This window comes from Telopea speciosissima, chromosome 1 (genome assembly GCF_018873765.1).
Source record: "Telopea speciosissima isolate NSW1024214 ecotype Mountain lineage chromosome 1, Tspe_v1, whole genome shotgun sequence".
Classification (NCBI taxonomy): Eukaryota; Viridiplantae; Streptophyta; class Magnoliopsida; order Proteales; family Proteaceae; genus Telopea; species Telopea speciosissima.
This window is the reverse complement of record NC_057916.1, coordinates 11,766,324-11,781,713: the sequence shown is the minus strand read 5'-3', so window position 1 is coordinate 11,781,713 and position 15,390 is coordinate 11,766,324. Positions and strand designations below refer to the sequence as shown.

Sequence of the window (15,390 nt, the reverse complement as noted above, 5' to 3'; positions counted from 1 at the left end):
TGCATCATCATCCCACATGACACAATGAGGATGGGCATTTGATAAACTTAAGTGGGCTGCTCATAACCAGACCTGGATAATATATAATAATGACATTTTGTCAGGGTTAAGTTTGGGAAAAGGGGGGGGGGGGGGAACCTTTTTACATTCAAAGGAAGCAAGGTTTTAGTTCATGGTATCGGCCACCGTTCACTGGCAAACTGCACCGGCAAAATGCCTTTCTATTTTGTATCATCTTCAGATTCTTCATTCTGGTGCTAGTGAAGCCTCTCCTCCAGCTATCATAGATGTGGTCCACCAGCTTAAGAAAGGGGAAAATGGATTCAATTGTCAACTGCTCCTTTCGGTGTGTATGGGGCCAATTCCAGTAAAAGAGCTGTTTTTTTACAGAAAAAAGCACTTTTTGACTATCAATGGTAATGGTATTGATCTATCCATGAAAGGAAGGGAAAGCATCTCATAGTATTACCCCACCAGAAAAATTCGATCTTGAATTTTTTTATGGATTATAAGAAAAGGCAATGATGTATGGAGTGTAGGAAGAAGCATCATCAGTCTCAGATTCTCAGTATTCCATTGGATCACCATGGCCCAACTAATGACATTATACAATACACATACAGATGCCCTTCAGCCCTTGAACCATTTGATTTATACAAGAAAATGACATTCTTTGGCATCAAAGATAGTAATTCTTCTATATCTTCACAGAGTTCATTCCATTTTTGGTGATGAGAATCCCCCACAACCTCTGAATCTCACCGAAGACATCGTCGGTGGGAAGCTGAAAGCGGCAGCAAGGACAAGTGTTCCTCTTCTTCAGCCATGGCACCACACACATCCAATGAAACAAGTGTTCACATGGCAATCCACACATCTCCCTCCCTTCCCTAATCTCTTCCCTGCATATGACACACTCCACACCACCACAACCACCTATCTCCACTGACGGCAACACCACCACCGCTGCCACCGACGCCGCCACCTCCCTCACCATCTCATCACCACAACCTACTGCATCAAGAAACCTCCGGCACTTTATCGTTAAATCGACATACGGAGTCAAGACAGCACTACTAGACACTCCAAGACCGGCCAACGTCAACAAGCGACTACGCACTACGTAGTCGTTGAGAACTATGTGCCATTCGGCTGGAGAACCCTGTAAAGCTTGGGGTGCCTGCTGATGAACTTCGCAGAGCAGCATGAGAAGCAAGGCAGCGTCGAGGTCTCTCAAGTTCAATTTGAGGGAGGAGGAGGAGGAAGGGGAGGTTTCCAAGAAGTGTGTGAGGTGTGTGAGGGTGGATAGGAGATAACGAGCTATTAAGAGGGCTTTGTGGTGAAGGGAAATGGTTTGGAGGTGGAGGAGAGTTAGTGGGAAGCGCGTGGAGGAGCGGAGAAGGGAACAGAGGTGGTGGTCATGACGTCGGAACTCCGACGAGACAGAGTTCATCAGATCGGAGAATTGGTGGGTGTTGAGGGAGTAGATTGCTGCCATGATTATCTCGCTGGGATCCTTCTCTTTCTTCTCGTCCATGGAGAATGCATCTATGATGTTAATCATGTCATGTGTGTGTGTGTGAGAGAGAGAGAGAGAGAGACTCTTTGGGAAGGTGAGGGAGTTGGAGAACGTTTGGTTTATAGAATGAACTTGAAAGACTGATACGGACGTGAACCTCTTTTCTATTGACCATTGAATGCCTTTTTTTTTTGGTTTTTAATCCCCCGAGCTCATGGCCATGGGACTTTTAAGGTATTAGAAAGTGGGGCATTTGTGGAAGAAAAAGAACATGTGTAGCAAAACTGTACATTCCCCGACTAACTGGCACGGCAAAATCAACTACGCTAGCAGAGTTAAATGCTCTTCTAACTCACTACAATCTTCTTATAACAAGGTTCAAGGGTATGGAATCGTTGCATGGGGTCGGCTTCAACAACTCCGATCCGTTGGAATGGGTTTGGATTTGTACATAGGATTGGCCTCCACGATTCCGATCCAAACTTGGAATTGGTTGCAATTTGTTCGGAATTGACTTGGAATCAATTGAAACCCTAAAAGAAAAAGCGAAGATTTCTCAAAATCTTTGATTTTTAGTTAGTAAAAGAAAGAAACAATACCAAATAGTGAGATTAAATATGAAACAATAGCGATTCATAAAGAGGGCTCAGTGGATCCATAGAAATGGGATCGGGTGCTGCCGATTCTAATTCAAAATAGAATGATTCAACCGATCCAATATGATTTGGCCTTCCGCCTTCATAAGTAATAAGGGCGAAAGGCAAGGACAGGAAGGAAATTTCTTGGGGAGGAGAAAAGTCAATGCTTCTAATCTCTATTGGAGAAAGAGAGAGGAGGAGTAAGTGTGTGGTTGGAGCATTCTTCCCGTCGTTTTCCTGTTGGCTTCTTGTATGGTATACGACAGATGATCCATTAGCTTTTCTGTTACTGAGATGGAGTCCTCTCTTCTCTAGTAAGTAGTTCTCTTCCTCAGCTTTCGTTTGTAATGATGTTGTGACTTGTGTGAAGGAGAGAGAGAGTGAAATGAAATGGTGGGCTCACTAAATAACTGGATAATGTGTACATTTTGTTCTTGTCCCTTTTGTCAATTGTTTTAAAGTCCCTCAGAACAGAACCACTTAATAATTGAGGAAACTGAGGCTGTGTTTGGTATGCATTCTAGGTTGATTTCGCATTCTCAGATGATAAAAATAGTTGTTTTTATTATCCAAAAATTTGAAATCCTCAACTGTATTCTAAGAATGCATACCAAACACAACATGAGAGTGATCATAATAAGGGAGAAGCCAAGAGCAAAGCACAGCTCAAAAAACCCCTTGAAATGGCTTGAGAGTGACGATATAGTAATTGGTATCAGGATCCGATACTTATATTGATCGGACAGATCTACCCTTGTTTTACTTCAAAAATTTTAAAAAAAAATTTTAACCATTGGTATACAGATTGGCAAGGAATTGAGATGACAAATTCAAAAGAAAATGTTTCTTCAAATAAAAAAGAAGAGAGTGAAAGTACACCGGTGAAGTGCACTGATGGCACTTAAAATCCTCTCCAATTCCTCTATGGTGCAGTGCGGTGTAGTTCAGGGTGGAGAGGTTGACACTTGGTAGGCACGACATCCAACGGTCTGAGCTCCATCACCCCAGTTTTTTTACTTTCTTTCTTCTCGAGCTTGACACAACTGGATATCTCGTCTGCCATGTGTCTGCATCTCCACCCTGAATTGTACTGCACTACACTTTTAGGTAATTGGACAGAATTTTTTCCCAATAATATGAACCCTCATAATACTTCCTAAGCAAAGCGCAGCCAGGCTGATTATGTAGCATTTATGTTCATTTTTACAAGCAGTGGGGCATTTCTGAAAGCAAAAGGGCCACGTGTTGAGTGTTGACCGTACGATCATTAGAGTAGGACTCGAGTGCCTAAAGAGATCCTATGAGCCAGTCTCCCATCTCTTACCTCTTCTCTCCAGGAACAGGATCCTCATAGACCAAACATACACAACTTCACCTTTGGATATACATGTACATTTTCAAACAACAACTTCAGTTGGGGAGTTATTAAATCACTCTAGCTGGAATAATTGATCACTTCTAGCTGGTACCCATCCTCTCTAGTTCTATGTTCCAATAACCCTTTTTTTTTGACTTCGGAATAGTGAAAGTAAAAAAAAATAGTTAAACCAATGAACTGAAATTGATTAAGCTCTGAGCCCACGAATGTATGAAACAAAAGGAAAAGAAAAAACAGATTCTATCTACTTCGATTCTTTTTTGTTTCATCTTTACTTTGTAGAAAGGCTACAATCTGCTTTTGTTCCTCGGCAATTCAGCAACTAAAATTCATCTCAATATAGACCTCTTGCAAGATCATCTACATACTTTCAACTTAATCATTTATGTTTACATACTGTTTCCATCAAGACTTCCTCAAACATCTTCAATACTTGCCACCTATTAAACCAAACTTCCAAATTTTCTCCACTTGAGAGATTGACAGGAGGGACAGTGCTCCATAAAAACTATTCTTGATGAGCAGATGTGTTGAAGAGCCACCAAGAAAGTAACAAAATGCCCAGAAAACATCTGCTATGGACATCTAAAATATCTTACAATAGTTTAGAGGTGGACATTCCTCCCAATTCACCCCCAAGTATGTTGGATCCTAAAGAGTTTTTAGACTGTAACACATCACACAGTTAGCCCAAATCATCACTTCTTGATCAATGAAAGTGAAGCAACAAAACATGAATTATTTCCTCCACCTGACCAGTTTCGACAGAAACTAATTTAGAAATGCTGGGACTTCGAGGAAACAGCTTCCCTGTCAGCTCCTTTATCTGAAGAAGTACCACTTGTGTCAATGGAGGTGGATATAGATTGGTCATTGCATTGGGGCATATAAGAATTAAAAAATGGGGACTTAAATTTTTTTTTTTCCCAGCATAAACCCAAAGTGACTACCCTCTCGCTGGCAAGCTCAACAACAAAAGGACAAACCTACTTCAGCAACATTCTCCATATCTTCCTCATGTACACGGCCAATGACCACACGGCAAGACCGGCTGAGATGTAAAGTAAAATAACACCAGAGGCAACTAGAATTTCTGACCCTGTTAGACTGAAATTTGCAAACATGAAAATGGAAATTAAAGAATTTTCCAACATCCAAAATGAGGAATTTTCCCTCCTTCTGAGTCTTAAGAATTAGTATGGATATTTATGAAGTAATTCAGGAGAATAATATAATATTATTCTATTACCTGCTGTCTCGTGCAGCCAATAGCGCAGTCAATGCAGTCATTTGTGTAGCTGTTTTCCACTTCCCAAGATTATTTACAGCAACAGCCTGACAAGTAACACTTTTTGAATTATATCGGGAATTAAGTATAAACAATTAGCATCCCAATGGTTTTGTAAAATGGTAGGGAGGTATAGGTGAGAAAGAACCTCAAGAACTTTGCTATTTTGTGAAGCAGCCCATTCCCTTACTGCTGACATTGTTATCTACAAAAACGAGGGGGTGGGAAGCAAATAACGTTTGAAATATCTTCATATGATATAAACATAATAACCAGAAGAAGCAACAACAATTACTGCAGGAACAAGCCACATTTTGGTCCCAATCAGGATGCCCATGCATAGTTAAAAAGAGCCACGTAGATCTTTGATAAACTAAAAGTGTTCATTGGAAAATTTTCAACAGCCAAAAGGGGGGGGGGGGGGGTGAGGTAAAATTATCAAACCTGGAAAATAATTCAACTCCACGAGAGTAAATACCATACAGTTTCATTACTTCTAGCTAAAGTTAGAGCCTATAGGCTATCAAAATGAGCCAACCATGATTTGATATGGTTTGGCCACAGTTGGAGTATTATGAAGCAGGTATTGCTGAAGCAAGCTCCCTAAGGTTCTGTAACACATGAACCAGCTGTTACAATGGTGTCTTGGTACAGAAGATGTTAACCATCAGGAGGTTTGCTCGGTTATCTCAATTGTTCTATTGACGAAGAAAGCAACGACGACAAAACAACAGGGTAAGTGAACCATAAGTTATTAAAAATGCTAAGATAGCCATAATTAGTACCTTAGACAACAACAATGGCTGTTTTAAGAAACATAGATCCATTTATTAAACCAAATTGAGTAATACTGCTTTTTATGGGTTTGTATGTTCTCAAACTAGCTAGCATGCCACAACCAACACACATGCAAGAGTAGCAATTGTGCAAGAAGTTTCATCTTATCAGGCCAAACTTCTTGCCAATGTAAACAGCATTTGCACAGCCAGTTCAATAGAATACTTCATTAAAATACCGCCTTTCCATATCCTTCAACAACCCCAACTGATGACAACCAATGAGTGGAAGAAACGTGGCTTGGGATTCAAAAGATTGGATTTACAGTACCTTGTGTAGACACCCCAACCCATTCTTCTTTTGCTGTCTAATTTGGCTGGATCAATTCCAAAGATCAGAAAATAAGTTATTGAAAGAGCAATGAAAGATGCCTTTTACCTCTTAAATGACCTAAAAAGAGAGAAGGAAAAAAAAGGCCGAAAAGGCTGCAAATGCAGTTTGCCAGAACCTTGCAAGGTCGTACACCATAAGTAGATTTTGCACAGTTCGGCATAAACTGGTCTAACAGGATGCCTCAACGCTAAAAATTTTCGTTCTAAAATGTCATTAAGTGCAGAAAACTCACATCTAAGAAAAAAGTGGGGATTTTGCAAGTGCTAGAATTGAATGAAAACAGTTTCTTGAATTATTATAAACCTCTTGTTGGGGGGAAAATATTTATCATACAACCAAGAACACTACATTCTCAAACCTCATTTTCTAGAATTCTACTGGGTTAAGATGTCTAATTGATGAACCTATGTTAAGTGTGGCATGCATACATTCAAAATACTAGAGCAGCATAAAAATTTGAGATGTAAAGAAGAAAAGTACACATATAGACAAAAGGTATATCCAGGGGTGTAAGTCAATCCCAAAGTAGTGGTATAGGTATATGAGATGCAGTAGAGATCAGGTAATCACCTCTCTACCAATTATGGCAATTGAAGGTATAGGCAGTAGCCATGGTACTTCTCCAAACATAGCAACTTCCAATGGTCTGGTACACAATAACACCAAGGTTGCAGCAACCATAAGCTGCATTCAATGAACAGAATAAGCAAACAAAGACCTAGTACAGACATCTAGAATAAATTGTTTCACATTTTTCCCTTCTTTTTTCTTTTCTCTTTTTCTTGACCAGAACACCATGTCTTATTTGACTCAACTAGCTCAATGAACATGAGGCTCTTTTCTTTTGGGTTCGAAGGAGGAGCTCAAACCTTATCGGCTACAGGGTCCAAAAATGCACCAAATACCGTTCCTAATCCCATCTGATACACATAGAAGGAGAAAGGTTCCAGAGACAAAAATGAGATAAAATGGGAGCAACGGAAAGATTATTCAATGTGTCTCTTTCAGAATCGTTCAGAAGTTGAGTACCTTTCGAGCAATGTACCCATCAAGCCAATCTGTAATTGCAGCAGCAATGAAAATACCTGTTGTTGCTGTTGTTCCCCATGAACCATTCGTGTAAAATGCTAGTGAGCAAAATCAACATATTAGCTTTATTAATATACAGATTTCATACAGCAATGAGTGACAGTAAACTAGGCAAAATATCAATACAGAAGGGAAAAAAATAGTGTTATGGTATTTGCATTTCATACTCTAATTGCAGCACCCCTCCCCCCCCCCCCCCCAAGAGAGAGAGAGAGAGAGAGAAGTAATGCTAGGTAAAACCGTAAAACTGAAGTACTTTTAGTCCATATGTTGGATCAGCAAGCACTACCTTGAAAGTTAAATTAACTAATGCAGCTAATAATCCTTTTGTAGTAATCTATTTGTATTCATGCATATGCTTCTTTTTTGGCAAGAAACGTTGCTTTACTAAAGGACTATATGCAGAAAATATGGACAAACATAAGGACACAGCATTGAAATTTGATCCGAGACCATATTTTATCTCCTAATGGTTCAAGATTTCGGTTTCCCAAGAACCCATATGTAATACTGTACCGACCAGGTTTCAACAATATTTTGGAAATTTGGATAATTTCAACGAGTTTCGACCAATTTTAACCAATTTCAACCAGCCCAGTTTCGGTAGTTTCAACCAGTTTTGACCAGCCCATGACATGTCGAGTTTGCACAAAAAATACCATGTTTTGACCGAAACCTAGTAAATTTTGATTTCCTGGCTGGTCGAAAATGGCCTCAAAACCGAGATTTAGAACCTTGCTCCTAATTCCACCCTTGTTTACAATACATTGTTTACCCTCAACAAAGCAGGATTTTTTTTTTTTAATGAATAGCCTAATATATTCAACCAACAAAACACGGAGATAGAAGTAGAACATGAAGTATATCAAAATACCTAAAAATGTACCAACATACTTAAATACTTAACACGCATTCCAAAAACAACCAACAAATAAAAAAAAATGTCTCCTTCCCACTTCCAAACAACAACTCAGCCTTATGCCAACTAATTGGGGTCGGCTACATGGATCATTACCCTCCAGTCAGCTCTATTCAAAGTCATACATGATACAAGGCCAAATCTATGCATGTCTTTCCTCACCACTTTTCCCAAAGTCATTTAGGTCTGCCCTGTCTCTTTTAGAACCTTCAATTTGAATCAAATCACTCCTCCGTATTAGAGCATCTAAAAGCCTCCATTGTACATGGCCATGCTACCTCAAATGTCTTTCTCGCAGCTTATTATGTATTGGAGTTACACCCAAATCAGCTCTAATTCGATCATTCCTTACTTTATCTTTCCTAGTTTTACCACATCCATCCCAACAACCTCATCTCAAGTACACTGAGTTAATCTATACAATGTTTCTTACTTGCCAAAATTTTGTGCCATATATCATAGCCGGTCGTATGACTGTCCTATAGAATTTTCCTTTGAGTTTTAAAAAAAATGCCGATCACACCACTCCGGACGCACCTCTCCATTTCATCCATCCTATTTTAATTCTCTATGTAACATCATCATCTATTTCTCCTTCTTTATTTATGATTGAGCCCATATACCTAAAATAATCACTTTGCAAGGATCTCCCTCTCATCAATTTTCACAATCTCTTTATCCGTCATAGTGTAACTGAAGTTACACACCAAATACTCCGTTTTCATTCTACTTGTATTAAAAGTTAAAACCTTTTAATTCCAAGGTTGATCTCCATAGTTCCAACTTGGTGCTAATCCTTACTTTTATTTCATCCACCAAAACAATATCATCAGCAAAAAGCATACACTAAGGAACCTGATCTTGAATGTCTCTAGTTAGATCATCAATGATAAACGCAAACAAATAAGGGCTTAAAGCCGATCCTTGATGTAATGCAATTATAATTGGGAATTCACTACCTTGACCCCCATTGTTCTTACACTAGTCACCACACTATTATACATATCTTTAATTGTGTCCACATATTTACTTGAAAATTGAAACACATCACTTGTTTGGTACATGCCAATTTACACTTTAGGGACTCTGTCATAAGCTTTTTTCTAGGTCAATAGAGACTATATGGAGATTCTTTTTGCAATCTCTATATCTTTCCATGAGTATCCTAAGTAAATAGTTTTTGTTGTGGATCTTCCTAGCATAAATCAAATTGGTTTTCTGTCAATAGTAGTTTCTTTTCTAAGGCGAGTTTCAATAACTCTCTTGCATAACTTCATAATAGTACTCTTTAGTTTTATGCCTCCATAGTTAATTAATTATTACAGCCATGAATATCACCTTTATTTTTATAAATCGGAACCACAATGCTTCTCCTCCACTCATCTAGCATTTTCCTTGTGCTCCTAATTTTACTAAACGGCTTGGTCAGCCAAGAAAAACCACATAATCCTAAGATCTTCCACACTTCTATTGTGACCCCATCTGTACTAGGAGCCTTGCCTATTTTCATCCTCCTTAAAGCTTCTTTTACTTTAGGCACCCTAATTTTTCGTATTTATCTATTACATGTGGTATCTTGACAAGTAGTACAACCTTCTGGGATACTAATACTCGAAGTGTCTCCATTTAGTAAGCAATAGAAATAATTTTTCCATCTCTCCTTAATGTCCTCATCGCTTATTAGTACTTTATCATCTTCACTTTTGATGCATCTAACATGGTTAAAACATCTTATAGATAGCTTTTCTTCCTTCCCTTCATTTTAGCTATCTTATAGATAGCTTTTCTTCCTTCCCTTTGTGCTCAAATTGTAATAGAGATCCCATATTTCTTTGCCCTTGCTTTTTCCACAAGCTTCTTAGCTTCATTCATAGCAGCTTTATACCTTTTTAAATCCTCTACATCCTTAGTCCTTTGCCATGTCTGCTTGAATGTCATAATCCCACCACCAAGTCTCCCTAAATGAATGACCACTAATCTATGTTGAGTGGTTAAGCTCTCCCCCGGTATAACCTTACAATCCTTTCATAACAACCTATAGGACCTTCTAATTAGAAAGAAATCTATTGGCTACCATGATGCCCACTTTTGAAGGTAATTAAATGATCATCTTTTTTCAAAGTATGTGTTTACTATGGATAAATCATAAGCCACAACAAAATCTAAACTAAAGTCCCCTTCTCATTCCTCTCTCCAAAACCATTTCCTCCATGTACTCCTTCATAGACTCAACGATCTCTCCCAACATGTCCATTCAGATCTCCCCCTATAATAATCTTTTCTCCTTGACTAAAACCTTGCACTAAACCATCCATGTGTTCCCAAAATTGTATCTTACTACTTCAATCCAATCCAACTTGGGGTGCGTAAGTGTTAATTATATTGACAACTACTTTCTCCAACACAAGATGATGGATATAATCCTATCCTCAAATCTTTTAACATCCACCACATCATTTTTTAAATCTTTATCCACTACTATGCCCACTCCACTTCTATTACTTTTATCCCCTGTATACCAACGTATAAAGTCATCCAACTCCTTAGCTTTTATACCCTTCCATCTAGTCTCTTGAATACAAGTTATGTTAATCCTTCTCCTCGTAATGAGTTTTCTAGAAATGCCCCAATATATAATGAGTTTCTAGAAGCTTCATCTCTGGTGAACCGATCTGTTGTAGAGTTACCCAGCCTTGTTCTCCACTTAAATGACATATTTCTATGAGAACACAAGGATCTTGCCTTCCTAATCGAATGAGTAGTATCTCCAAGAACCTGAGTTCAGAGATGGTATCCATTCAATAACTGTAGTTGAATCCACCAACAATCAAATGCTCTGTATGGTAGTAGCAATACCTAGGCCCATAATCATCCCCCCCACCCCCGGAAAAATGTCTGCCTACAATGTCCAAGAAAACAAGTAGAACCTGAAAACATTCACTCAAAAGCACCACTGATTCCTGCTACTCCTGAGTTCCCCAAGCTACTGCTATCAAATTTAATGGCCAACAGGGATGGATTGATCTATTGATTAACCTGTCTTAATGCAAATGGATTCATGACATGATCTTTAACACACTTCTTTTTAGAGGCAAAGAGCGCAATCCAGAACGCTCAGTTCTTTTGGGTGTCTGGTTGAAAAAATCTTCGGGCTTTCCCATAAAATTGGAACTTAATGAGCAAATCAATGAGACAGAGCCTAATAATGTTGAAAAAATTTCAATTTGTTCCTTAAAATTGGAACTTAATGAGCAAGTCAATGAGACAGAGCCTAATGATTTGCTCTCATCTTAGGCATGTTTAAGCATAGATACCGCATTGAGAAAAGTTGTCCAAGCATATTCATGAACCGGCTGAACACTAAATGTGTCCTCTTACATATCGATCAGTGTGCACTTCGATTCAACATTTGCCCGGACAAGAAGATGAAATATTGGAATGACTTTAAAGTTCTAACCTCTTTTCCCAACAAACTCTCAACTTCTAAGAGAAACAGTAGCAGTAGGATAAAGTATCAATACTCTGGAGGAAGGGCAACAGAGGGATCCTCCTTCTACTCCATCATCAAATTAATACCTAATGCTATGTATAATTTGGGAGTAAATTAAACTTCAATGCAATGGCAGTAACATTAGACTTCCTCCAAGAACAGTATAGAAACTATGTCTCCTTGAACATAAACGTTATTGTTCTACCTCTTTAAGTGGATAATTCAATAGATGTAATAGCAACTTTCAGACCCTTCAAGTGATCAATTGCATTTAGGTTTTGAAGATGTGCCTACTATTCTACCGGTTCCTATTCAGGGAGAGCCTTCTCCTCCAGACCCTCCAACGTCAGCTTCTAGTTTGGTTCCTATTCAGGGGGAGCGTAGGCCTGTCAGTCAGATTCCTATTGATAAAGTCTATACTCGGAAGCACAAGGAGCAAGTTGAGACTACCACAACTGTACCTCTTCTCCAATCGCCAGAACTTGATCCAGATCTGGACTTTGCTACACCTTCTGGTAAGGATCCTTCTCTTGACTTACCTATTGTTGTTCGTAAAGGCATTAGGTCTTGTACCCAACATCCCATCTCCAATGTTGTTTCCTATGATTCTTTGTCTTCTTCCTAACGTGTATTTGTGTCTTCTCTTTCCTCTGTTTCTATTCTTCAGAAGTGGCAGGAGGCGATTGCAAATACCAAAGTGGAAAATAGCCATGATGGAAGAGATGAAGGCCTTATCCAAAAATGAGACGTGGGAGCTAGTGGTTCTTCCTCCAGGCAAGAAACCAGTCGGTTGTAAATGGGTGTTTATTGTCAAGCAAAAGGTGGACGGGACAGTAGATAGATAGAAGGCCAGACTTGTGGCCAAGGGTTTTACTCAGACCTATGGGATCGACTATCAGGAGACATTTGCCCCAATTGCAAAATTGAATACTGTTTGGGTTTTAGTGTCATATGCTGTCAATCTAGGCATCAGAATTAGAATCAAAATGCGAGTTTGCACGGGTCTAACTCTGACATGCATCTAAATCCAAATAATCCCACACCTCAAGAGTAGAGATTAAAATTCCAAACCGATTCAGTTTGTTTCTCACACAATAATGCAAACACATGCATACATGCACCAAATAAAACAAACCTCGGGAAGAAAATATTCAAACCGTTCCTCCCTTGCACATTCAAAATGTCATATCGAAAAACCCACAGAAACCAACATTGAAATAATGGAAGGGGGAAAGAGCCCATAAATCAGAAGCACATATCAATATATAAAACAGATCTGGCAATGACAAATCATGATGTTTTTAAACAAAAGAAATGGAACATACTGCAAACGAGGAGCGGGACGGCGGCAACGCGAGCAAGCGTTAAAATTGTAGGCAATGTAAGCAATCTGGGAGACTGCAGTTGTTGTTGTTGATGAAATGCGTGGTGGTCGTGGTTCAATTGCAACGATGGCAACCGTTCCTTGTCAGGCCTATCGTCCTTATTTTCAGAACCCACATCGGGAACAGAGCCTCCAGTCGATCCAGAAGAAGCAGAAGATAAAGCTTTTTTACCCAAATTTCTACGCAAGTACACATTAGGTAATGAAGCACCAAAACGTGCGCAGGAAAGTCGCCTCCAGCCCTCACTCCATCCCACCGAAAATCGCTCTCCTTTATCACCGCTACTACTACCGAGGGCCACCGATCCCTTCGCTCTCGTCATCACCCCAACATCCATCATCGCACTCTCAGTAATCCTGCCGCCACTACTATTGCTATTGCCATTTCCATTGTTACTGCTTATCCTGCGCACCCATTTATTCATCAGGTGCGGCTTCTTGCCACAAATTGAAGTTACCGTGCTCACTTTAACAAGTGCTGCCATGGGGGCTTAATCTGTAATATTATACTAGAGGGACCGCACGGACTCTTGTGTTGTGTTGGCGATTTCAAGGGATTGGTCTCCTTCAACTACGCCATTAATGAGGGTTATAATTCTGACTTTGGAACTTCGAATCGGGAATTCGGAATGTGATTCTGACTCAAGGAGACGTTGCAGACACACAGACTCCAGACGAATGCCTTAAATGGGAAAAGATCTGGCAATTCCTCGTACCCTTCCTTCTAAACTCTTCTTTTTTTCTCAATATATTGAGAAAAAATCGCCAGAAGGGTGTACCGTGTGTTCAGATTCCTATACGGCTCTACCTTCATACATCCAAGGTTTTAGACTTTTATAGTGCACGGTTACCTTCAAAACCGATACAATAACGATACGGATTGGCATGCAACATGGTTTGTAGTCACAGAAATTGGATTGGGATCGGTCTCGGCCGGTAACAATTCGGATTGCCCTTAATAGGATTGGATTGGAGTCTGTTTTTATAACTTTTTTACCCTTTTGATGTAGCAGCGGATTGATATCGGATTGGTCAAGATTTGGGATTGACCTCAATCGATATTGATCCGATCCAAGGTTACGAACCATGACACGGATCGAATAATTTTACCCCTAGTTTTTCAAAATAATCGGGGTTTTTTTTACTGTTTTAGCCTTGGTTCATACCATTTTACCTATTCAATATTGGCATGCCGCTCGGTATGGGTGATTCGATACCGATACCTTAAACCATGCTCAGAGGTCACATCTCACTTGTGGACCCTATTCTCTCCTCATTAAAACCCTCCTGGTTTTCTAACCGCTCATTGGATGGAAATTGCACTTTTGCACTATAGTTATGGTTTTGGGTATCGATTCGGTATTTGATGTATCAGGCGATCCATATTGGCCAACCCCGACACCATACCGGTATCGAATGATATGGACGAGTCTGAAATTTTTTTTAAAAAGGTATGGTATCACTGTTTTTTAGGGCAAAATTATCAAATATAAACAAATACAGATCGATATGGGTCGTAGAATCCATTTATTTGCAAAACGGATGAATGAATGTCTTTCAATTCTTATGGCTCGTGTGATTGGATTTGGATCCTCGAATTATTATCCTTTTTAAATCCTAAAGTTCGGCAGTGCGGCAGTGTTAGGTGGAGATGCCGACACTGGTAGTTCGGACATTAAAACACTGTCATGTGTCTAAGCTATCATGTGTCGGCATCTCTACCTAGCACTACTGCACTACCGAGTTCTAAAGAATTGAAGAGGATAATTTTCCCCAACATAGGGGATGTTGGGATCGCCCAGTGAGGGCTTCTCCAACTGACACCTATGCTGGGAAGATAAAGGCTGCAATATAAAAAGATAGGGAAATTCTTGTGGGTGAAATCATGAATTGAAGAATTGTTTTTTTTTTTTTAGGAGAGGGGGGAGAAGGAGACCAACGTCAACAATGGTGTTTCACAACCATCTTTGGCACAAGATGGCTCTTCAGCATTTGTCAGACCAGCTAAGGAGAACACATCCCTCTGTGGAGTATATTGTCGGAGGAGCTTGGTTAGTCATCGTCGAATGCCACCACGCCACCACCGGTGCCGGAAAAGACTAGAAGATATACAGAGGTAGATGATCATCCAGACTAGATACGGATAAAGTGATCTGTCTAATGAAGAGATGACACGTGGCCAACAAGAATCTCAGGGTCTCACAATCTTAGTAAGTTCGCGTATTATACGCGTGTCCGAATGTTTAATTCAAAAAAACCTATTTTACCATATATTTTTGTATATATAGTAAAATATTCATTTTTTAAGTGCATCCGTATTAAACACGTTTAATACTTTTTTATTTAAGTTTAGTTTTGTTTAAAAAAAAAAACTCAAAACTTAAAGAAGAAAAAACGCAAAACAAAACCCTCGCATAATACGATTTTGGTCTTCTTCTCTTCAAACCCTGGCCGTCGACTGCCCCCATTCCATTCATCTTCTTCATCTCCGTTCTCATTTCAGTTCAAGTAGCCA

The 15,390-nt window shown here is 39.4% G+C and overlaps 2 protein-coding genes across 3 annotated transcripts; both read right to left on the bottom strand.

The window, feature by feature from the left end:
- Nucleotides 1-666: 666 nt before the first annotated feature.
- LOC122669342 (E3 ubiquitin-protein ligase SGR9, amyloplastic-like) lies at nucleotides 667-1,574 on the bottom strand. Its single transcript, XM_043866093.1, has one exon. It carries the CDS (start codon nucleotides 1,562-1,564, stop codon nucleotides 698-700), a length of 867 nt encoding a protein of 288 aa, XP_043722028.1. The 5' UTR covers nucleotides 1,565-1,574; the 3' UTR covers nucleotides 667-697.
- Nucleotides 1,575-3,813: 2,239 nt separating this feature from the next.
- On the bottom strand, nucleotides 3,814-13,394 carry LOC122669324 (CDP-diacylglycerol--glycerol-3-phosphate 3-phosphatidyltransferase 2-like). Of its 2 annotated transcripts, XM_043866083.1 has the most exons (8): nucleotides 12,817-13,394; nucleotides 7,023-7,120; nucleotides 6,863-6,913; nucleotides 6,564-6,677; nucleotides 4,972-5,028; nucleotides 4,785-4,870; nucleotides 4,499-4,642; nucleotides 3,814-4,403 (listed from the first exon to the last, which is right to left on the bottom strand). In XM_043866083.1, the coding sequence occupies exons 1-7, from the start codon at nucleotides 13,358-13,360 to the stop codon at nucleotides 4,522-4,524; spliced, it is 1,071 nt and encodes a 356-aa protein (XP_043722018.1). In that variant the 5' UTR covers nucleotides 13,361-13,394; the 3' UTR covers nucleotides 3,814-4,403; nucleotides 4,499-4,521. The 2 variants fall into 2 exon arrangements, with proteins under 2 accessions (XP_043722018.1, XP_043722012.1); XM_043866077.1 differs by having other exon boundaries at nucleotides 3,814-4,642; nucleotides 12,817-13,393.
- Between the last annotated feature and the right edge of the window lie 1,996 nt (nucleotides 13,395-15,390).